Source organism: Anopheles coluzzii, chromosome 2 (genome assembly GCF_943734685.1).
Source record: "Anopheles coluzzii chromosome 2, AcolN3, whole genome shotgun sequence".
Lineage (NCBI taxonomy): Eukaryota > Metazoa > Arthropoda > Insecta > Diptera > Culicidae > Anopheles > Anopheles coluzzii.
Window position 1 is genome coordinate 37,617,215 of NC_064670.1, and position 23,093 is coordinate 37,640,307.

Sequence of the window (23,093 nt, forward strand, 5' to 3'; positions counted from 1 at the left end):
AATGAACCTTTCGCGCGCAGAGCTGTGCTGCACCACTTTCACCGTGGGGTGGGTCCGGCCAAACGAACTGGCAGCAGCAGCAGCAGCAGCAGCCGGCGAAAGGCGCGCGCAACATGAACAGATTATTTCCGCGGCCGTTGCGATTTCGGTTTCCCGCAAGCACCGTACCGCGCACCGTTGTGTCTGCGCAATCCCGCACTGCTGGCTCGATTTAATGGCTCCATTTCCATCGTAGACAGGCCCCGCATGTCACCGCATGTCAGCGTTGGTGGTACACAACTCCCACGAGATGTTGCGCCCTGGCTAGGACCGGAACCCGCTTAAAAAACCCCTCGTGATTGAAGTACGTTACGAGTAGTGATGGGTAAAGTTGGCAAAAATCTGGAGTCGATTCTGATCCGACTCTGATAATTTTGGAAATGACTCCGGAAGGTAGATTCGCGCAGCATTATCGTTCGGAATCGTCCGGAGTTGTCTGAAGTCGTCAGGAGTCGTCCGAAGTCGTCCGGAGTCGTTAGGAGTCGTTGGGAGTCGTCCGGAGTCGTCCGGAGTCATTAGCAGTCGGAGTCAGCCAGAGTCATCCGGAGTCGTCTGGAGGCGTCCGAAGTCATCCGGAGTCGTCCGGAGTCGTCCGGAGTCATCCGGAGTCGTCTGGAGTCGTCTGGAGTCGTCTGGAGTCGTTAGGAGTCGTTGGGAGTCGTTGGGAGTCGTCCGGAGTCGTCCGGAGTCATTAGCAGTCGGAGTCATCCAGAGTCATCCGGAGTCGTCTGGAGTCGTCCGGAGTCGTCCGGAGTCGTCCAGAGTCATTAGTAGTTGGAGTCTTTCGGAGTCATCCGGAGTCGTTGGGAGTCATCCGGATTCGTCCGGAGTCATCCGGAGTCGTTGGGAGTCATCTGGATTCGTCCGGAGTCATCCTGAGTCGTCCGGAGTCATCCGGAGTCGTCTGGAGTCATCCGGAGTCGTCCGGAGTCATCCGGAGTCGTTCGGAGTCGTTCGGAATCGTTTGAAGTCGGAGTCGTCCAGAGTCGTCCAGAGTCGGTCGGAGTCGGCACAAAGACCTGTACACGAGGTGCATGCGCAAAATGAAAGAAAAAAAAACACAACGAAATGAAATGCCTGATTACAAACACATCGCACCGGACTGTTCACTGTTAACTCCAGCCAACTCCGTTTCCGATTGACTCCGATCGACTCTAGACGACTCGGAATGACTCCGACTACGGAGAACTCCGAAGGACTCCGGACGACTCCGACTCCGCCCAGAACTAGTGGTTCGGATTTTACCGGAGTCGTTATTGGACTAACAACAGCCGGAGTCGGATCGAAGTTGTGGGTGCGCTCCAAGGAGCACATCACTAGTTGCGAGTCGAGACACACTGCATGGAGCAAATTGTCATCCGGAGCAATGTGTAACACAGGGCGAGAAAGCAACAGAAAGCGGGATGCAAAGCGCACAGAATGGCCAGAGAGGTTTGGTGGTCCAGTTGTAGCTTGTTTGTGAAAGTTCAACAGGTCATTGTACGCTTGCGTTAACCCAGAGGATATTGACCGGGCCATGCGAGTGTGGGAACAGTGAGAACAAACAATGGGTGGCAAGGGGATGTGGGGAAAACCACAAGCTTGGCAGCCCCAAAGTGAACAAGAACCGTTAAACCATTTAATAAACCATCACCGAAGCGCAAATTGCGACTTTATCTTTATTTCATTAAACGTAATGGAAATTCGATTCCAGATCCAATTCTCACCGGCTTCACACTGGGGAAGGAGGCAAGGGGCAAAATAACCCTTTATTGCTTTATTGCAGATGAGCCTGCGCCAGGGCCAGGATGGGCGATCCGGTCGGTGTGTCTGGAACGTCTCCGGCACTGCCAGCAATGTCCAGATGTGAATACTTGATCGGATGGGCCGAGCTGAGGCCACATTTGTCCAGCCCAGTTGCCAGCATCAGGAACGCCGCCGGGCCCTGTTGGCAAGCAAAAAGTGAGTGATAAAAGAGCGATTACATTTCCCCCCACCGACCGGCACATTAGCAGCACCTACCTGATGACCGCGGGGCGTACGGCTCGATGGGAGATTGTTGGCCTGCAGCACGTCCTCGCCGTAGCATTTGCCGCGGTGGAAATCAAAGTCCTCCCGGCGCAGCACCGATATTTCGAACGGATCGCCCACCACCTCACCGGCCCGCTGCAGCTCGGGCCCATGGTTCGCGGCACGGGCCGGCCCGTTGTCCATCACGATGGCACTGTTGCCGACGGCCAGCACCGCATGCCCCGTCAGCGTGGCGACCGTGTACAGGTGCGGATCGGGCAGGCCCTCGCTCAGCACGCGCTCCTTCATCTGGCAGAGCGCATCGGCCATGGCCATGCGACCCTCGGCATCGGTGTTGCCGACGCGGACGCGCACCCCGGCCCGCGACGTCACCATTTCGTCCGACACGTAGCACTCCTCGCCGACCGAGTTGCGCACCATGCAGAGCACACCGATCGCGTGCACGTCCTGCGGTTGCCGCTGCTCGACCACCTTCATGAAGCCGGCCACGGCGGCCGCACCACACTTGTCCCGGCTCATGCCCGCCATCACACCGCCCGCCTTGATGTCGGCACCGCCGGTATCGTACGTCACGCCCTTGCCGACCAGCACCACCGTCTTGCGGGCCGGCTTCGGCGGCCGGTACTCGAGGAAGACGATGCGGCCCCGGTGCCGCTCGACCGTGCCCGCCGCCCGATTGACCGCCTGGAACAGCGGGTAGTCGCGCTCGAACACGCGCGGATCGTCCACGACCGTCACCTTGACCGGGCCGCCGGCGAACGCCTGCAGCACGTACTCGGCCACGCGCGGCGGTGCCATACGCTCCGGATCGCCGCCGCCGATATCGCGCGCCACAAACCGACCCGCCTCCAGCGACTGCACCTGGCGCAACAGATCCTGTCCGCGCTGTGCACCGTCCGGATGCAGCAGGCCAATCTTCGCGTACCGTTGGCGCTTCGCCGGCACATCCTCGCGCAGCTGCAGCGGCACGTACAGCTCGTGCAGGGCACCGAGCAGTGCTACCAGTGGGGCGGCCGAGAAGCGTTCGGTGGGCGCGGGCAATACCAGCAGCGGAAACTTTGCGCCGGCCTTCAGTGCGCGCCTCATCGCCTGACCGGCAGCTTCCGCGTACCGGCGCACGTCATCGAAATCGGACAGCTCGCCGACGGGGCTGTACACGACGCGAACCGGCTCGCTGCCAACTGTACAGCGAAAACAGCTCACCTCGGAGCAGATACCGGCGTCGAACGTTTTCTGCTGTTCAATTTCGCGGGCCAGCACCGGATGGAGGTTGGCATCATCGATCACGCACAGCGTGTCGCAGCGGGCGGCACGATTAAGGGCAACTTCCAGATTATCCACCGGGTCAATCTCGCACGGAAGGTAGCTGGGGACGAAAGCAATTGGGTAATATTGTATGAGTTTGCTTGTTAGGTTGAACTGTTTTTTACAGGGGTTTCCAAGTCAGTTTCGAATGCAAACGTTGTTATTCACCGCGTGCAAGACGTTAATCCACATCACTCTGACATTTCATTACCATCATCATAATATTTAATTTCTTCAGCATGATTTTCAACACGAATCAAGCTAGACTGAGTTTGACAGTTCTCTGTAGCATACACAGAGAAGGACTGAAAAGCTTATCCTTGCAGTGTTTAACCATTTCATGAACGTTACAATTTACATGGGAGAGAGGGGGATTTTAACTTTTGTTGCGTAATGCAAAATAAAATGTTTGAATTTTTATTTCGAGTAACAAATGAGTAAAAAACGAGGATTCTTCTTGATGACTTCATGACCTTCGCTGGCATAACCGCGTCTATAAAAGATCTCGCTACTACACAGCCGAATAGTCCGTCATTTGATTACCACGGACGGACGGACGGATTAACTTAACACCGGATTGTCGCAGGAACATTGCATTCCGTTACTGCGAAGATTGCAGTTTTTTTCGTTAGTGTTGATCATTGTACGAAATTTTATCAATACATCGAAAATGCAGCCGAAACTCTTGCAAACATTACCATTTTTGTAGGACATGACACGTTATGTGAAATAAAATAATCAATTTGATGATGATACAACATCTAAAGCCAAAGAAACACTTCCGGAAAGATAGGCATATTTATGGCGGGCCAGGAAGATGGCTGGATGAAAAACGGATCAAAAATGCTGGTACGTGCTGAGGTTCCGATTATCAGAATCTTTATGAATTTGATTGCTGCATGGGACAACATATCTTTGCAGGGTTTTCCCACGATTTATTGGTTGGTTCTCATCAATTGTTGGTGCGTTCCCACGATTTTTTGGTCGTTTCCCAGATGTTTGGTCCAATTGTATTGATATCCAATCGGAAAATACCAATAAATTATGGGAACGAACCAAAAATCTATGGGATACGATCAAAAAATCATGGGAACTGACCAATAAACCGTAGGAAACCCTGTATATAAAGTATAATGTATTTTTTTATTTTTAGTTAACTTAAAAAATTGTGAATATACCAGAATAAAGCAAAAAAAAAATAAAGACTTACAAAAAATCTGAACTGTTTGAGGGAGGTGGGGTCCATCTGTAACGTTATTTGGGGGAGGGGGGGGGGGAGGTTCTTCCAAAGTTACAGTTTGTTACACTAGGGTGGGAGGGGGTTGAAGATTTGCAAATTTTGCGTTACGTAATTGATGGATGTCGCCTAAGTACCCCTTTTTCATAGGCAACACTAGCATACATTTTAAAAAAACTTTTAATAAATGGAATCATTTCAATTATTACTGTTAAACATGGTTAAAAGTTCTTTAATTTTAAGTCGCTGTCATTCAAAATAGTGGCATTGATAATTAAAAAAGTGGTTTATCTTTATTTCAATAAGCTTTATTACGGCTTCGTATTAAAAAAAAGGAAGTTAAAACTGGACAAATCGAACAAAAAGCACGCTTTCGTTATCCAACTTAAGTTAATTCTGTATGTTTTTGCTCGATGCAACCTTTTTTTTAATTAACTCTTGCATAGTTCTTTACTGTGTTGCTTTTACTACCTTATGCGTATTGAAAAAAATGCCCAATCCCACATTGCTAGTAGTGCAACAAATTCGTCATCCTTTTCCCGTAACTGCTATTCGTGTTCTAAGGCAGGACAGGGCCGATACTGTCGATATTTGTAAAAATATAAACATTTTACACAACAACATTTCTTACTCAACATTCTTCTCCAGAAGATCTTTGCTTCATTCCAGGCGCTTTGTCGCTTCCCGTTTTTCGTTGCCGTTACGCTATTGTAACTGTGCAGTGCCCACACCCACCCATCAAGCCATCCTACCTACGACCCACTTGCATCCCCGGTGCGACAATGGAGCAGACGACAGTTGTCCCAGAATCTGGGTCAACGACAACCGCTTCGAAGTTCAAGGAGTCGAGCGAAAGACAAAAGCGAGAAAAAAGGCATCACGCAAGCAAGAAGCGCGTTAAAACTCCCCACCAAACCGACCGTAGGTGGTGGTGGTGTTGGGGGTAAGGTTAGTTACAAACAACAGCAAGAACAAACCGAGCCATCTCTCGATCTCTCGCCCTCACGCTCGCGATCACGTATCCCCCCACGTGAGACGTTGGGGGAAGGCTGGCTTTTGTTGCATTGCGCGATGCTCCCGAAGCACCTGAGCAGCAGTAGTGGTGCTCATGGTGGTCTTTACAGATTAACGAAAAAAAAAGACAAAAACACGCCACGAATCAAGAAGAACACGAAGATCGCGAAGAGTCGCTGGGAACCGTGGCAGCAACGGGAGGGAGAAATCTCCATTCCCGAGCCATGTGCCGTCGCCGCCGCCGCCACCACCACGAGACGAAGACGAAGACGACGACGACAACGCTTCCGCATCTCGTTCTGTCCCGTGCGCACTCGATCGTCCTGGCATCCGTGTACCTCTTGTACCTCGCGGGTGTACTTTGCTGTAGGAATACAAAAAAAACACACACACACACCGAGCGTGCGTCCCTTCTTTTGAGCTTCACCTTTGCAGTACTGCCATGGCAAAGCTCACCAAACCCCGTTGCGCCGTTGGCCTGCTCAGAACCGAACAACACCTTCTCTCCCCCACCAGCGAGCGCCAATCCAATCCGAACGAGCCCGAAACGAGCGAATGACGAGAGAAACGGAAAACTAGGTTAGGAATATCTTCTTCTGCTCGTCCACCGTCCGGCCTGCACGGTGCCGCTGGTGCCCTCGTCTCGCGTGGCCTCCGCGTTACGGGCCCGGGGCCGGCCGCAACAGCAAACACTAATAAAAATAATAATAAAACTCATACACCATCCGAACCGGGCAACCACCATCCCCTCCTCCCTTAGACCACCGTACCCCCCTCGTCCGTACCGACTGCCACCAGCACAAAATGCACATTTACACGGCTTTGTGGCGAGCGAGGGGTCCGATCAGTCCGACTCAGAACGGTCACACTTTAACACTGGGTTGGGTGAATGGGAGTGGGGGTTGGTAGCGCCTCTTGAAGGAGGAAAGCTTAACGGTAAATTTGATGATTTTACTGTATTCATTTCACTTTGGCAGCGTGTTCGCCGCTACGCGATGCGGGAGAGTGAGGCTGCACGTGAGTCGCAGTGTAAGGCTCTGCATCGCACCTGAACTGTCACAACGTGTGCTAGTCGCGTGTATCATTTGCGTATTGTAAAAAAGTCACGCGTGTACGATCGCCCATGCTAGCTTTTTGCTGCGAAATGCCGAAGAAATGCGGTCCCAACTAAACCGAATCCACCTAAATGTCGCAATAGAATGTTCTAGAAAAATCTCTTAAATGTCTGTTACATTCATGCTGTAGCGTTTAAAACACATTTTAAACATGATCAAAAAGCAGAAAAAACGATCACGATCACCGCCAACTAAAATGTCCCGAAATTACCGCTTCCCTTGCTGCACTCCAATTAACCTCATTGCAGCAGTGTGCTGCTGCTTTTAGTCTTCTTTGTAAAATTCTATCCCAGTGCCACTGCCACTGCAGATCACCCACAAAAGTGGGTCAACGAGAAAACAATTCGTGGCTTTGCTTTCGTCAGAAAGTTCGTCGCCTTCGGTGCACGTCACGCAACAGTAACGCAAACCGCTTTATCGACCGAGGAAAAAAATGTGTTGAAAAAGAAGCCTCCAATTTGTGAGGGCAAAGTGTTACAAGAAAGTAAAGCGTAACAAGGGTTGCTTTTGTGTGAGTGTGGAAGTACTGCCCCACCCCGTAAGAGTTGGTTGAATGCAACGCAGTAAAGAGAGCATGAATTAAATGCAAACACAAAGGCATCACATGAATCATTACACTTATGATTCAATTCTGATTAAGCCGAAGAAAGTAGATGATAGTGCGAACAAAGAGGCAGTGATCGTGCTGAATATGATGATGTTCTGAGTGACACAGACATGTAAGTTGGTTACACTTGGTGGAGGGCACACATGAGCCATCGCGAAGCTAAACTCTTCTCAGATGAGGAATGTGCGAATTGGTCTATTTACGACCGTAGAACTGCAATCGTTAATTTTTAGAACGCTATCAACGCTCACTCGCATAGAACTAGAACCGAGCCATAGCGAAAGAGCAACAAAAAGAGCCTACCCGTCTGTATGGGATCGTTCGCTTGGAGCTACAATCGCGGGCTGTGGCACTTTTTGGCAAAGAGAAATGCTTTCGACACGCATTGCGGGATCACGTGATCTACATGATTAATTGCCAGAACATATCAGCATTTTGTACCGTCTTCTCCTTACACACACACACTCTCTCTATCACACACTCTCTCACACACACACACTCTCTCTCTATCTCTAACTATCAATCATGGTCTACTCCGCAATCGCCATCAATCATCTTCTCCCAGTCCAAGGACCGATGGTAAGACCAACACCCGAAAAAAAACCGCTCATTGCGTGGCCAAAAACCACTCCGAAAGGTCATTGGCCGTCGCGCGACCAGCTGTACGCACCAATTCAAACACGTGGCCCCAAGCATGGGTGGTGCCGGCGGCCAGCCAGTCTGGGCGAGTTTTCCACCTTCTCTGGGGAAATAAAAATTGTGCTCCTCAAACCTTCTCCCCAACTGGTGGGAGCTAGCTGGATGGGAACCGTAGATGAAACCGCATGTCTAGGCTCGGTTTCATCTTCTTTCGCGGCATGCTACGTTCGGCGGTGTTCCCGTCGGCAGTTTGGCACTCCGTACGCATCTCACGTACCAGGCAGGCGTAGTGCGTCTAGATGATGATGATCATGAGCGGCTGACCGTCTGCGAAACCCGTTAATGACTACATTTCGTCTAACGGAGCGTTTGGATTCGCCGAAATGGCAGACGTGTGCGTCTGGCTGATCGCTCGTTCTGGAGTCGACCCGATCGCCGGATGCGGCCAAGAACGATGTCGGCCCGATTCTGGAGTATGGCTGGGGGCACGCTGTTTTATTCCCTTAGGTCAATTGTGTTTCCAAGCGGGAGGTATTCATTCGCACACGGTTGATCTTGAGAGGCGTGCTGCTTCTGCAGCTATCTTCACTTGAGCTTAGCTTATCACTTACCCTTCGACGCCCATTGTGCTTGTGCCACAGGGCTGCTATCGTTTCCTCGTGCACGGTTCGCTCCCGTCTGCTGATAGCTTGTTGCTGTTGCTCCGGCGGCTGATTTCGTTCAACTGTCGTCCGCACGCCCCAAAGCTGTCCCGAAGAGGTTTGCAAACCAGAGCCACACTTGATGTCTTTAATCTGTGAATGGAAGGCCCGGGAATGGTTTCCCCGATGGGGGAGCAAGGTGAGATAATGCGCGCACTTGTATGAAAACCGTCCAAAAGATTGATAGCACCAATGAAGGGAGAACTGTTTTGATTGCGTTTGTATCACTGTGTAAATGATTGTGCTCCGCCATCTCTGCTTCTTATACTAGTGTACGGCGTCGTTTGATTTGCGTGTATGCAGCACGGTCAAATGTTCACAAAGAGCTGCGCGCACGATCAATTTCAATGGCCCCTTTTTCTGCCCCGGGTTCATCCGGGGTAGCGTGCACGGAACGCACACAACACGTAGCAAAGCCACACATGAGCACGGAATCGATCTGGTTGCATGTACCGAATTTAACACGAACGCAGGTGTGATTCAATTGACGCTGTGCGACGATCAACTTACTTCTATATTCTAGGGCACGATAAAACTTCTATAAATCACGATCGACCGGCTTCTTAGTCATACCGGGTGCACACACACACACACACACATCCGCGTGTGTGGAGCATCATCACGTCGCGCCTTGTGTGACGTACGTTTGTTCACGCTGACGTAATTCATACATTTTGATGCAAATTATTAAAACACCCAAACCATAGGATACATTATGCAGGAAAATGATCTTTTCCATTGTACAACACAAATGCTCGTCACCGAAGGGTTAACGAACATTGCACAGGCCCAGCTTGATGGTGCCTTTGAGGTTAAGAACTACCGTATCTATTTGGCTGGAAATACGATAACATTACTATTTTTACACCTTCCACTACATACCTGGTCGGTTTGCTAAACACCGGCAATGTTTTTTATGCCCGCGTTTCCCGCCGTTTTTGGCCAATATCACTTTGCTCGCGATAAAAAAAGAAACATGCACGGAAACAGTTTGTGCTGAATTGCGTTTTTCTGCGAAGTGTCAAATAACCACAACAAACCCCGCTCGTGCGGAGATGAATCACCATGGAGAAAGGGGTGGAGAGCGCAGACACCAACCGAGTGGGGAGAGAGAGAAACGCTTCGAATCGAGACAGGGAAAACGCTTCATTTTACCGAATAGTCGGTACAAACCCCAGCGTTCTGGAGGCGAGGAACTTTCGTTTATTTTTCATTATCAGTTAGCACAAAGCTACGGCACAAGATTAAACACACATTCACACTAAAAAAGGGAGGGATATTTTGAAAAAAATAGAAATCTTATTCGATCTACAGCTCTACTTGTTCGCCACGGACGCTACCAGATTCTTGATGGTGGCCACAATGCCGGGCAGTTTGCTCGCTTCGATCAGCAGCACCTTGCGGAATGGTTGCAGCTCCTCGTCCTTCTTCTGCCACTGGCCCGCCAGCGCCGTCGTGGTTTCCTTCTGCACGGAATAGTCGAAGCTGGCGCACGAATCCTTGATAAAGTATTCCTCCTCGTCGTTGCTGTAGATCACCTCGGCCGGCTTATCGCCGGCGGCCGCCTGCTGGTAGTATTTGACGAACATCAAATAGTAGTCGAACGCGAATGGCATGCCCTTGGTGCGGGCCCGCTCCATCTCGGACAGGAGGTTTTCACACATCGGCACACAGACTGCGGCCGGAATGTTGATGAAGCGCTCGTTCAGCAGTAATCCCGTCGTTTTGGAGCCGCCCTCGAGCGCATCGTGGAACTGCTGCTGCACCAGCTCGGTCGCGTACTTCTCCGCCTTTTCGAAGATCATCTTCTTCAGCTGCCGGACGGAGGCCAGCTCCTGTTTGTTGGCCAGATTGATGATGGTCGTCACGCCAAACACCACCTGGCACGGGTCACCCATGTCCGTGTCCTCGTCCTCCTCGTCATCGTCCGCATCGGTGTACGCTTGCTTCAGCACGCTGCCGACATAGTTTTGAGCTGCAATATATAGCACGAGCAAGCAAAGAACAACAACGTCAGTCGAGTCGAAACGACAAGCCCGACCAGGCTGTGAACTAACCCACAATAACGCCGGCCAGCTCCGTGAGGTCGATGTGTGCCTTTACGAAGAGCTGTCCCAGCAGCTGTTTGATGCCGTCCAGATCGGGGTCGATCGGATTTCTTCCCTCGAAATCAACGGTGATACCCTAATGGGGAGAAGGAAAACATTTAACATCATCCTACTGCCACCCACGAGGAGCGATACCACGCCGCTGCGTCGGTGTGCCCGCAGCTTACCTCATCCCCCTCGTATGCTTCGTCATTTTCTTCGTCACTCGACTCATCGCTGCCGCTTTTCGCGTCCATACGCTGCTCCTCTTCATCTTCCGCCTCAACTTTTAGCTTTTTGCTGGTCATTTTTACGGCTTTTTTCTTCACGAAACTGTTTGCGACCTCACTTTATTTACAATTGTTGCACGAGAACGCGTGCGAGTCCGGCAAATCAGGAGAAAAAAATGTGTGTTTAATGCGACCGGGTCGAATACTTCATAGCGTATGTCGGAGAGCTTGGAAAGGGTTTGGGAAATGTTCTTGTATGAGTAGAAAATACAAAAAGGATACAATTTTAGCATTTTTTACCGTTTTAACACATTTACACTGCATTTTTACTCTAAACTTGTATTTTTGGAAAACCAACAAATTAAAACAGCAACGTAATTCCTACCCCTTGGACTGACAGGTCGAATGACAGCTGGTTTGGTTGGGAAGAGGCGAAGAAGAAAAGCAAGTTTTGCTTCGAAACACCGACTGGGCCGCTGCAGCAAAGTTCGATCTCGAGCACAGACAATTTCATTGTAAAACTAGTAGCACAGTGTAAAAATGGCCTCAATTAGCTTGCTAAATCCGAAGGCCGAGTTTGCCCGTGCGGCACAGGCGTTGGCCATCAACATCACCGCCGCGAAGGGCATTCAGGATGTGATGAAGACCAATCTCGGCCCGAAGGGAACAATGAAAATGTGAGTAGGAAGTGAACAACTGTTCGCAAAATTTCGACAAAAGTTCATAAGCGTGGGATTGCGGGGATACTTTCCATGAAAAATTGTTCCCAAATGAAGAAAAGATTAGATTTCGGCAATGCAATGCGTTGCAGTCGACGCGATAGGTCGTTTTACCATCTGACTCACCTGACCCGTTTTCTAACCTCACTTTCACACTCACTCACACACCCACAGGCTGGTTTCGGGTGCCGGTGACATCAAAATCACCAAGGATGGCAATGTGCTGCTGCACGAGATGCAGATCAAGCATCCGACCGCATCGCTGATTGCCCGTGCCAGTACGGCCCAGGACGATGTGACCGGGGACGGAACCACCTCGATCGTGCTGATCATTGGCGAGCTGCTGAAGCAGGCCGACCTGTACATCGCGGATGGGCTGCATCCGCGCATCATCGCGGACGGGTTCGACCAGGCCCGGCTGCAGGCGTTGGACATTCTCGAACAGATCGCCCACCCGATTGAGGTGAACCGGGAAAATCTGCTCAACATTGCGCGCACCTCGCTCCGCACCAAGGTGCACCCGGATCTGGCCGATCTGCTGACGGACGTGTGCGTCGATGCGGTGCTGGCCATCCGCACGGAGGGTAAGCCGGTCGATCTGCACATGGTCGAGCTGATGGAGATGCAGCACAAGTCGGCCACGGACACGCAGCTGGTGAAGGGTATCGTGATGGACCACGGTGCTCGCCACCCGGACATGCCGAAGCGCGTGGAAAATGCGTACATTCTTACGTGCAACGTGTCGATGGAGTACGAAAAGTCGGAGGTGAACTCGGGCTTCTTCTACAAGACGGCGGAGGAGCGCGAAAAGTTTGTGCTGGCCGAGCGCGAGTTCATCGAGGATCGGGTGAAGAAGGTGATCGAGCTGAAGCGCAAGGTGTGCGACGGTACGGACAAAACGTTCGTCGTGATCAACCAGAAGGGCATCGATCCGATGTCGCTGGACATGCTGGCGAAGGAGGGCATCGTGGCGCTGCGCCGTGCCAAGCGCCGCAATATGGAGCGTCTGGCGCTGGCCTGTGGCGGTATGGCGATGAACTCGTTCGACAACATGGACGAATCGTGCCTCGGCTTCGCCGGGCAGGTGTACGAGCACGTGCTGGGCGAGAACAAGTACACGTTCGTGGAGGACTGCAAGAACCCGCTGTCGGTGACGATTCTGATGAAGGGCCCGAACAAGCACACGCTGGCCCAGATCAAGGACGCGATCCGCGATGGGCTGCGCTCGATCAACAATGCGGTCGAGGACAAGAAGCTGGTGCCGGGAGCGGGTGCGTTCGAGGTGCGCGTGCACAACAAGCTGCGCGAGTACGCCAAGACGGTGAAGGGAAAGACGCGCCTCGCGATTCAGGCGTACGCAGACGCCATGCTGGTGGTGCCGAAGATTTTGGCCGTGAACAGTGGGTACGACGCCCAGGACACGATCGTGCGGCTGCAGGAGGAGGGTCTGCTGAACGAGGAACCGATCGGGCTGGATCTTTCTACCGGCGAGCCGATGAAACCGGTCGATCTGGGCATTTTCGACAACTACATCGTGAAGAAGCAAATTCTCAACTCCTCCACCATCATTGCCGTTAACATACTGCTTGTGGACGAGATTATGCGTGCCGGCATGAGTAGCCTGAAAGGTTAAATGTTGGGAGTGATGCACCGCAAAGAGAAAGGAAGAGCGAGAGAGAGAGAAAGAGAGCATTTGGATTCGCGAGCAGCGTATTGTATTGCATTGTTTAAGCCTTCGCGCATTGCGTCTTTAACGTTTCATTTACACTTTCATCTTACACTAATTTCTAAGCGTCGCAAGGGTGAGATCGGTTCAGTTGAACTTCGAATCCCACTCACCACTAACACAGCATCAGCGATGCGGCCACTGTATTCGCAGAACAATTACACCCCCACAATACAAGTAATAAACGCACCAGCTTAATTATTTCTACTACATACAGAGACTGTTGCAGGAGTTTTCTTTCGAAGAATGTATCCGCTTTTCCACCATTTACAGAGAGAGGCTATTTATTTATTAGACACATGAGAAAGTCAGGGAGTTACAAATCACATCGATGACATGTTTTCGAATCACTACTTCTCTACACAATTTGGGAGACATTTACTCAAACCTAAATTGTTTTATAGCCACATCAGCTCCTTTTCGAATGACAATACAATACCTGTAAATGACAATGATCTTGATGATATCTTCATTCTACACGTTAAGCAACAAATAACTACACGATTGAATCGACTGACTAAACGTGCTTCCTTCCGGAGCTTTGTAGTGCACTTGCACAACACATCTGGATAAGAGAGTAAGTCTGATAGCAAAATATGGAGAGCATTTTCTATGACTCGGGAGGCTTCTGTGGAATGTGCAGTACTAATTATCGGTTGCCTTTCTTCTCGTGGGGTTTCTTGCATTCCAACAATATTCAACTCATTCTCACATGCTGTGTATCGTTTGTATGTGTTTTGTTTCGTCTTCTTATTTGTTTGCAGTACATTGCATAATGGTCAGGTGCATAATGTTTGATCCCTCTCTCGTTCGACTACCGAACACACCGGGACAGTAGATGGTGGAGGGGTTTTACACAATTTCAGCTACATTATTAGTTAACAACACTTAAATAGACTCGTTTTTAAAACACATTATCATGCTTGTTTTGTTTGTTTGTTCTCCATTTGTTGTTGTCCTTTGGCATAGTGATTTACGTGAAAGCGCTTAGAAACACCCGACCTCGGGGTCCGCCGGGAGAGGGGCAAGCGTTGCGTTCACTTTTAGAGTTGGGAAAATATTTCCGCATCGTCTTCAAAGAAAGAGGGGGGGACAGCCCGTATTCTTTAGCGCATTTGGGGGATACCATCACCCCCTTTATTGCGGTTTCTTGTTCGCTTCCCGTTCGCGCTGTGCCGCCCGTTCCGCGACATCAATTACGCCAATGTTGCAGCTGGCAACGAACCCGTGAATCACCGAGATGCCCGTCTTGACGACGGCCACCGGGAACGAGACGATGGCGAGCAGTTTAAACGTGGAGAAGCCCAGCAGCAGCGGCCCGGGCGTGAAGTGCAGCAGGTACAGCGCCGCATAGAACAGCTCGTTGAACAGACACATGAAGCCAAGCACGGTACGGTTGGTGTAGTAGACACGCATAATCGGATTACCGGACATGTCGATAAACTTGTGCGACGTCTTGCCCTGGAGCACGGTCCTGGAGGGAGGAGCGGTGGTTGATTATCATTAGTCACAGCTATTCTTTTCGGTTATTGCATTTTCGCTTACGTGTGCAGATAGAACCAGTGGCACGCGACATCGATCGCCATAGAAAGCTGGAACCAGAACATGTACTTCGGGTAGAAGTAGCTTAGCGTTACAAGCAGACCGCATGTGCCGCACCGGTCGGTAAGCTGATCCAGCATGGCGCCGAACTTTGTGGCTAAAAGTATGAACGAAAGAGAGGGATAGAGAGGTAGGAAGCGCATTACAATTATCGCTATCAAACCGTGCCACGCGTTACCGATATCCCCTGGGGAGATAATTCGGCCCAATCGCACCAATCGTTATGCAATACCATTTAATTCGCACGCATACTCCGTGCTGGTATGATGGCGATGGACAAAAGAGGCCCAATCGAGCATCGATTTTCTTCCACCCAATCCGGGGGGCACAGTGGAATGGCACGGCGTGAATACTTACACTGGTTGAAATGCCGCGCCGCATGACCGTCGAGTGCATCGAGCAGTACGCTGATGATGTAGCACCAGCTGGCAATTACATAGTCCGTGGGCATGTAGTAGAAGGAAACGATTGCCAGCACGATCCGTGCGTAACCTGTGCCAAAACAAACAAACAAATCGCAACACAAATGATGATGACGCAAAACAGTTTATCACACATTTTCCACCCCCTTACCGATTATGTTCGGCACGAACAGATAGATATTTTCCTGCTCCTGCTGTTTGACCTCCATTGTGCAAAAGGTGACGAGGATTCGCAACCGAGACACGACCGATAAGTAAATGCAAAAGTTTGTTCCGTTTTTTCCTACACAAACAACGGGGCGCGCACGCAATGAAAACTGCGCGATAGATTTTCCACCTGCACTCGCGTACGGCTGTGGGAGGAAAAGATGATGCGAATTGTGCGATGTTTATGTTTGTGACTTTCTGTTGACAGCTGAACTGTTGTTCGGACGTTATGGCCAGTAGGCGGCTAGAATCCCACTGTGCACGATGTTGTTCGGCGCCCAGGAGACAAAAGGAGTTAGTATGCATTTCGTCTTAACAAGCTCTTAGGTCGCAACAAAGTCTTAAGCAGCGGGTGCCGAAACCGAAAAACGACCGTAAAGAAAACGAAATGACAAACGGATAGTAGTGCTGGTAAGTGTAAAAAAAGAGGTTTGTTTACCAAAACTTGAACAACTTCAGTCAAATGTGTGTTAAAATGTTGCACTGGAGAAGCAAACTAACAACTATTTCGTTTGAAATATGCAACGCCGGTGGGTGAACCTTGCGTAAATCACCGTTCACATAATTTTACATAGTTTACTAAATAATCACAATCATTTCACTACATAATCCTTCTTCAATTAACTTATTTAACAAGGGCAGCAGCAATGAGTTGATGATTGAAGGCGTCAATCTTTCTACACATTGACAAGAGCCGCCTTGTACCGATGCCATGCATTAAAAAGCTATGAAGTTCTACCAAATTCGGTACACCTTCTTAACAAGCCGTCAAGTTCCATCGTTAAATAGCCTCAAATCTTTCACTCTGTACCATATAACAGGTTTCGCATTGAAGTTATGCATCGCTAGAACTATAACGGCGATACGATTGTTTAAATACTAAACTTCAATGGAAATCACTAGCACTGAAGCAAGTGAGATTTGAGTAATGGTCGTTGGTGTTGATACTCGTGTATCTGACCACACGACCATTCTTCCAGATTTTTGCTCGGAATGAAGGGTATGAAGGGTATATACAGTAGAACGTCGATTATCCGGGGGCGGATTAACCGGCGGGCGGTTTAACCGTGCGCATAAATGTGACAGCTGTTCAAGCGTACAGCGAACATTTGCAGCGATAGCCAAGTGGGCAACCAGTTTTTTGTACAGCTCTGTAGTGTCTAGAGGTGTTTTCGAAATTCAGTTTTGTTCATGAACAGTTGTCAAACCTATAGTTATTGATTGAAATAATATTCTACTAACGATTAATCGATTGATTCAAAGTAAATTAATCATAAAACTAATCAATTCTATAATTTTTATATGAATTTGACATTCTTTTACCATTATCCGTGCAAATCGATTAGCCGGCAACCGTCCGGTCCCGAGCTACCCGGATAATCGACGTTCTACTGTATACTATGTATTCGTCTCGAGTCGTCCGATGTTTCCGGAGTCGTCCGGAGTCGACCGGAGTCATTGGGTGCGTACAAACGGCGTCCACGGGCCTGCCCACGCTAGAATGCAGAGCCGATGGCATACGATTCTATCTTCACCATTTACATGAGAGAGACAGAGCTTATACCACGAACGTACCCGAAAGGTGTGCATGCTTCACTCATCCGGATCTAAAGGCAAGGACAAGGCAAAAGAGACACAGAAAAAATTCCTCACGGCTACACATGTCCTCTAGACGCGTTGTCTATGCATCTCGCTCGGTATCACAGCGGCATACGGCAGGTAAGCAGTACAAATGCTGCTACCTGATACGCACACATGTTTATCGAACACAACTATTCGGTTCGACTCGGTAAACTTCACGAGGATGCCGGAACAAAAGGGCGCAGACTTTTTCATGATTTTGTATGGCTTCGGCTGTTTTGGACTACTCGTGTAGGCGCTCGCATTGGGAGTCGTTTGAAATCGTTTGGAATCGTCAGAGTCGTCCGGTGTCGGCGGTGCAATCGGTTGGAATCGGAATCGTCCGAAGTCGGCCTTCGAAACAAAAGCCTGTATACGAAGTGCACGCGCAAAGTGAAAGACAAAAAAGATAATACAACGAAATGAAATGCCTACTCACAAGCACATTGAACCGGATGGCTCCAGTTAACTCCGACCGATGCCGATTCTGGTCGACTGTGATTGATTCCGGCCGATTCCTGACGACTTCGAACGACTCCGAACGACTCTGGACGACTCCAACACCGATCGACTCCAACTCCAAACGACTCCAGACGATTCCGGACGACGCCGAACGACTCCGGACGATTCCGGACGACACCGGACGATTCTGAGCGAATCCTGGTGACTTTTGACAATTTTGAACGACTCCTGGTGACTCCCGACGACTCAGACTCCGGACGGATTTTGCCGGAGTTCGAATCGGACTAACAATAGCCGGAGTCGTGGGTGTGCTGCAAAGAACACATTAATAGTGCATATATCCTAATAAGAGTAAATGAATTAATCAATACTTAACGGCAAATTCGAGTGGAAAGGAGCAGACACGTGTGCCATTAGATTATTGATGGGAATCTTTCTATTTACAATTTAACTCATTTTGGAGTTCGGATGGGGAATACAGGTGAATGGAAACTCAAAATCCTTGAATAAATATATTTTATGAAACCTCGCTTGCGTTCCATGAAACCTGCAAAATATTCCTGCAGTAATAAATTCATAATTAAATTCAAGCGAAAGCAGCAACTGAAAATCCCCGATTCAAAGTGTGGATAATTAGGCGAAAATGCTCCCACTTCGTGAAATCAATTTAAATATCCTTTTCCTATTCAGCATGCTTTCCAGTAATGGCTTCCATCGCTCCTCCTGCACCCCGGGTGAGTAAACCATTAAACTTTCAATTAGCGTATTAAACCCCACACACGCGCTCAACAGGACACGGTTCGGTGACGACCGACCATGAACCGGGAATAGACGACGCGCGTAGCGAATCGGAACCGAACCGAGCAGCAATTGATTAATGGTACGGGAAACGGGAATGACTCTCTTCGTGCTGTGCCATTGCTACCAGCTGTGTAACAGTTTTTATTCCTTCTGTAAAACAACAAACGATGTCCAGGAGGCCACCTCTTGCCTGCCACTCGATGTGCACCAGCCCGAAAGCACTCATCGGCGCCGAAGTCATGTACAATCAATTAAAAAAAAAAAACAACAAATCAATGCACCGATCGAACCTCGATACCCACGGTGGTTCGGTGGGATACCACGAAATGCTTGTGTTTACATTTCATTAACCGCAGCATTTACCCCACTCGAGGTTTCCACCACATTGAGGATGGCATGGTTCTTGAGAACAAAAAACAGCTATAATTTGCAAACGAATTTGTTTCCGCTTTCCCTACCAATGGGCGAAAGTGGCGTGAAAGTGGCGCAATCATCGATTTCCCCAGCGAGATCAACGCACCGAGAGATGAACCGACTCAATACGGGTTCCGTACACAACGTACCAACCGAAACTCTTTCAAAGCGTCTCGCATCGCCTTTTGAGCAGGGGGAATAAAAACACAGAAATGCGAAATAGTCCTGTATTATTTATCACTTTCTTATCGATTCTTCGGCAAACGTACATGCACACCTCCAGTTTCGCCCTTCTCCCCACAACCGCTCTAATCGGTACACATTTGATTTCTATTTTCACAACTTTGGCTCCCACACACACACATGCCTTCCCTTTTGTGTATGCGAACCAATTTCCAGCTAAAATCATTGATGGTTCGTGGAAAACGAACCACAGCTGCCTCCCTGTGGATGGATAAGATTGAAAGAATAGATAGACATGTGTGCAGGGGCAGAGGGGGGGGGGGGGGGAAAGCGAACGATTTATCGATGTGGGACTTTTGCCTTCCAACAACATCGTCACGCTTGTCTGCCGTGTGTGTGCCGGTATGTGGATATGCAATTGTTCGGCATCAGAAATACCGGTGATTGTATGTATGGTTCGAATAAAAATATAACAATTTCACACAACCGGTACGCACATTTGAGCAGGCGAAAGGCAAAGGCCGGGTTTGTTTTGCATAAATCGTTGAAATGTACCCAGTGAGCCACCCGTGAGCCCATAGAGCACGAACAGCTCCTAGCTCACTATCATAGGAATAGCGCGAATACCAGTTATAGATCGAGAGCAAAACCAAATCCCCCGCAAGTAATGTCTCATGGGTGGTAGTGGTGATGATGGTGGTGGTGACGGTGGTCGAAAAGAGGAATATCATCGTTGAGTTTCCCTGACCTGGCGCAATGATTTCCGGTCGCCTGAGCCCCACTGCAAGAGCACTTCTGGCTAAACGCAGCACAAGTACGCGCGTAGTGTTATAGCAGCAACGCACGCAAAAAGGGCATCGTTTCCCCATGCATGAGAAGCCCACGAACGGCAGGCGAGCCCCGAGTGACCAAACCCCGAGTACCCCAGGCCCGGCTGTATGCGTCGACGCAACAGAATTCGCGTGAGTTCCGGTTTAAGGAGGAGAAGCAGCATGAGAACTCGCGCCGTCGGTTTCGTCGATTCCGTTTGTGGCAAGATACGGCTGGCCAGGCCAGCTGGATGTGTGTGTGTGTATGTGTCACCGGCACGCTACTGGTGCTGGTTCGTGCTGGGTGATGATGAATATATCTTGTTGTTGTTTTTGCTTCTCCTCACCAGAAGCAGGGACAGATTAGCACGACAAACACGTTGCACCTGAATGGCATACCGGAGCACCGGGGGAGGGGTCCACAACCCCCCCAAAAAAAAAACCGTCCACCGAGCATTTCAAGGTTAGTGCTCGCGGTTGGAGCTGTGGACAGGATTTCGGGAGGTCCTCTGGCTGCTGTGTCACCGGTGCAAGGGGACAGGGCTTTTCGCTTCGGTGTTATTGTCAGCATTGCGTGACCATGCCGTCCGACTGTTTGAAATAGAACCGCTAAAAAGCAGCACAAAATCTAGTCACGAAAATTTGTCCCCCTTCCGCTCCCCATTTCTGGCACCCATTTTGACCCTTTTTTGTGGTGACGTCCTTCCCCATTTTGTATATTACATCGACAAAACAGCACAACTCTCGGTGGTGGTGGTTGTGGTGCTGCCGGAAGCAAAACCAACCCCGGTTGGAGCAAGGGAAGCAACGGGAAGAAATTTTAAAATCCGCAATGCAGCACAATGGTGCTTCCCGGTTAAATCCCTCTCCGTTTCAATCCCCGCGTGCTCCGCGTGCGGGATGCTACATCCAGTGCCAGAGCCGCAAGATCCGTCGGTCAGGCGAGAAATCTAGCCCTCATTTACATCGAACGGATGATCAATCTAGTGTGCGGTGCCGACCACCACCACCACCATCAAGCTCGTGCACTTGCTCACCCGCTTCTGGTTGGGCCGTTTGGAGAAGATGGACCGATTTCGGTGTGCGGCAGCTCATGAAGCGACTGTACCGGTCAGCCTGTCCGGTTGGACAGTGAGGTCAAGATGGCTCCCCCGAGAAAACGAATTAGGTCCACTTATGCTTATGGTCGTGCTCGTTTTTTTGTGTGTTGCTTTACCTACTCCAAAGACACATAGATGCCATGGGGAGCGGTCCCAGAGACGCCAAGGTTTTCATAAATTTGAAAATGCAATTTTCATACATTGTGCAATGGCGAAGCGAGAGGTTGATGGGTATGAACGATGGTGGAGCTGTGTGCTATTTGAACAAGCTCACGAACAACAGGGTTCGGTTTGAGAAGCGTGTGTGTGTGTGTGTGTGTGTGTGTGTGTGTGTGTGTGTGTGTGTGTGTGTGTGTGTGTGTGTGTGTGTGTGTGTGTGTGTGTGTGTGTGTGTGTGTGTGTGTGTGTGTGTGTGTGTGTGTGTGTGTGTGTGTGTGTGTGTGTGTGTGTGTGTGTGTGTGTGTGTGTGTGTGTGTGTGTGTGTGTGTGTGTGTGTGTGTGTGTGTGTGTGTGTGTGTGTGTGTGTGTGTGTGTGTGTGTGTGTGTGGTATCGATTGAAAGATGAGAGCTACCCGAGATAAATCAACCATGAAAATAAACAATTCAGTGGTACTCACCACATGCAGGAAATGTGGTAAGGAGTTTTTTTCTCCCTTTCTACATTTATATAAATGATCTCATCGAACACTTCATAATTGATTGAAAGGGAGTAAGGTATGCCGTAAAACACACGCACACAGGATAATTAATCTTATTACATGCGATTGAACGGTGTTTAACGAATAAATTGATGCATCTCCTGGGAACCAAGTTTTCTTCTTCCTCTTTATTTCGAAACGTTAATTCAGTGCAAAGGCTTTTGTCGCACACAATGACGTATGCTGCTCAGTGGAATTTCCATATTATCATTAAGTAAAATAAAGTTCTTGTCATTCTGGCGGGACATTAAATGGTCCCCACCGTCCATCAATGGGCGATGAGCAGTTTTTACAATGTGAACATTATTCCAGTAAAGGGTTCAGTATCCAGTTTAAGGACCGGTGTGGGTTTGAAATTGGTTCCAAGGCCGCATCGGTGCAGAATCACTTCTTGGTACGAAAAAGTATGGTTAGTAATAATATTCAGAATCAATGGATCAGAATCAGAAAAATACATGGAAAGTTTCAAGACCAGTATGGGTTCGGTGTTAGCTCCAGAATCGGTATGGATTCAGAATCAGTTCCAGGACGTGGTGTAGGATTCAAAGCATTCTCAGGGCTGGTATGGGTTCGTGATTGGTTCAAGGACCATTAGGCGCTCGTGAATGATAGGACTGACCAGTGTGGGTTTAGGCTTAGTTCCTACGGCGTTATAGATAGATAGATTATAGAATGCCACAGTAGAAGCAAATCAGTAGCAGCGTAGGCTATAAATGTTAAATTATTTCTCTTTCATCCCTGCATAGCTTTACAAATAAGCTATAAATTTAGTTTCCTTACCCGTGTAAAGTTCTCGGTCTCTTAATGCTAAGTCATAGTCACATGGAAGGGAAGCAGAAGCTCTTGTGATATTAGAATTATGTTTTAAAGTAGTACATCAAGATGCACTGTAAATCAAATACCCAATTAAGAATGGAATCTAGAAGATACGGATTTAGAATCAAGAACTACGATTCACGAAATTATTCGTAAAAATATAATTTCGAATTAAAAACAATAACCATGCGATAGAAAGAACACATCACCATTAATGAATAGCAAAGCATTGAAGGGAGGGAAAAAAACCAGTTCGATAGTGTATTTGACGACTAATAAGTAATTATTTGAAAGTATTTGAAATTTTCGAAATGAATGCAACGAATCACTCGGAAACGAATTACGATGAATTATGGAATTGAACATCAACACCAATTTTGCGTAGCGTTACAGTATGGACACAAAAACAAATTATTTCAATTGTAGTGAATTGCGAAGGGCCGTGATACAATCGTCAACTCGCACGAATTAACAAAATGCCCATCGTGGGTTCAAACCCTGCATGAACCGTGTCCCCAATACGAAGCGAC

At 49.1% G+C, this 23,093-nt stretch overlaps 4 protein-coding genes across 4 annotated transcripts; 1 reads left to right on the forward strand and 3 right to left on the reverse strand.

Annotated features, from left to right (window-relative positions):
- Positions 1-1,656: 1,656 nt before the first annotated feature.
- Positions 1,657-9,690, reverse strand: LOC120949434 (putative aminopeptidase W07G4.4). Its single transcript, XM_040366738.2, has 4 exons — positions 9,550-9,690; positions 8,578-8,760; positions 2,041-3,415; positions 1,657-1,963 (listed from the first exon to the last, which is right to left on the reverse strand). Exons 2-4 carry the CDS (start codon positions 8,589-8,591, stop codon positions 1,796-1,798), a joined length of 1,557 nt encoding a protein of 518 aa, XP_040222672.1. The 5' UTR covers positions 8,592-8,760; positions 9,550-9,690; the 3' UTR covers positions 1,657-1,795.
- A 121-nt stretch (positions 9,691-9,811) lies between these two features.
- On the reverse strand, positions 9,812-11,154 carry LOC120947844 (protein BCCIP homolog). Its single transcript, XM_040363609.2, has 3 exons — positions 10,943-11,154; positions 10,725-10,851; positions 9,812-10,642 (listed from the first exon to the last, which is right to left on the reverse strand). The coding sequence occupies exons 1-3, from the start codon at positions 11,060-11,062 to the stop codon at positions 9,984-9,986; spliced, it is 906 nt and encodes a 301-aa protein (XP_040219543.2). The 5' UTR covers positions 11,063-11,154; the 3' UTR covers positions 9,812-9,983.
- Positions 11,155-11,414: 260 nt separating this feature from the next.
- LOC120947843 (T-complex protein 1 subunit zeta) lies at positions 11,415-13,643 on the forward strand. Its single transcript, XM_040363608.2, has 2 exons — positions 11,415-11,661; positions 11,878-13,643. Exons 1-2 carry the CDS (start codon positions 11,525-11,527, stop codon positions 13,334-13,336), a joined length of 1,596 nt encoding a protein of 531 aa, XP_040219542.1. The 5' UTR covers positions 11,415-11,524; the 3' UTR covers positions 13,337-13,643.
- A 52-nt stretch (positions 13,644-13,695) lies between these two features.
- On the reverse strand, positions 13,696-15,850 carry LOC120947845 (CDP-diacylglycerol--inositol 3-phosphatidyltransferase). The gene is made up of 4 exons (XM_040363611.2): positions 15,605-15,850; positions 15,389-15,523; positions 14,975-15,128; positions 13,696-14,903 (listed from the first exon to the last, which is right to left on the reverse strand). The coding sequence occupies exons 1-4, from the start codon at positions 15,660-15,662 to the stop codon at positions 14,567-14,569; spliced, it is 684 nt and encodes a 227-aa protein (XP_040219545.1). The 5' UTR covers positions 15,663-15,850; the 3' UTR covers positions 13,696-14,566.
- Positions 15,851-23,093: the final 7,243 nt, after the last annotated feature.

Bases quoted from the DNA above. Each gene is read 5' to 3' on its own strand.
- LOC120949434 (XM_040366738.2), bottom strand. The intron at 1,964-2,040 runs GTAGGTGCTGCT...GCTTGCCAACAG, and splicing joins GTACGCCCCGCGGTCATCAG to GGCCCGGCGGCGTTCCTGAT.
- LOC120947844 (XM_040363609.2), bottom strand. From the start codon at position 11,062: ATGACCAGCAAAAAGCTAAAAGTTGAGGCGGAAGATGAAGAGGAGCAG. The intron at 10,852-10,942 runs GTAAGCTGCGGG...TCTCCCCATTAG, and splicing joins AAGCATACGAGGGGGATGAG to GGTATCACCGTTGATTTCGA. The intron at 10,643-10,724 runs GTTAGTTCACAG...TATATATTGCAG, and splicing joins GCTGGCCGGCGTTATTGTGG to CTCAAAACTATGTCGGCAGC.
- LOC120947843 (XM_040363608.2), top strand. From the start codon at position 11,525: ATGGCCTCAATTAGCTTGCTAAATCCGAAGGCCGAGTTTGCCCGTGCG. The intron at 11,662-11,877 runs GTGAGTAGGAAG...ACACACCCACAG, and splicing joins CCGAAGGGAACAATGAAAAT to GCTGGTTTCGGGTGCCGGTG.
- LOC120947845 (XM_040363611.2), bottom strand. From the start codon at position 15,662: ATGGAGGTCAAACAGCAGGAGCAGGAAAATATCTATCTGTTCGTGCCG. The intron at 15,524-15,604 runs GTAAGGGGGTGG...GTTTTGGCACAG, and splicing joins GTTCGTGCCGAACATAATCG to GTTACGCACGGATCGTGCTG. The intron at 14,904-14,974 runs GTAAGCGAAAAT...TCCTCCCTCCAG, and splicing joins CACTGGTTCTATCTGCACAC to GACCGTGCTCCAGGGCAAGA.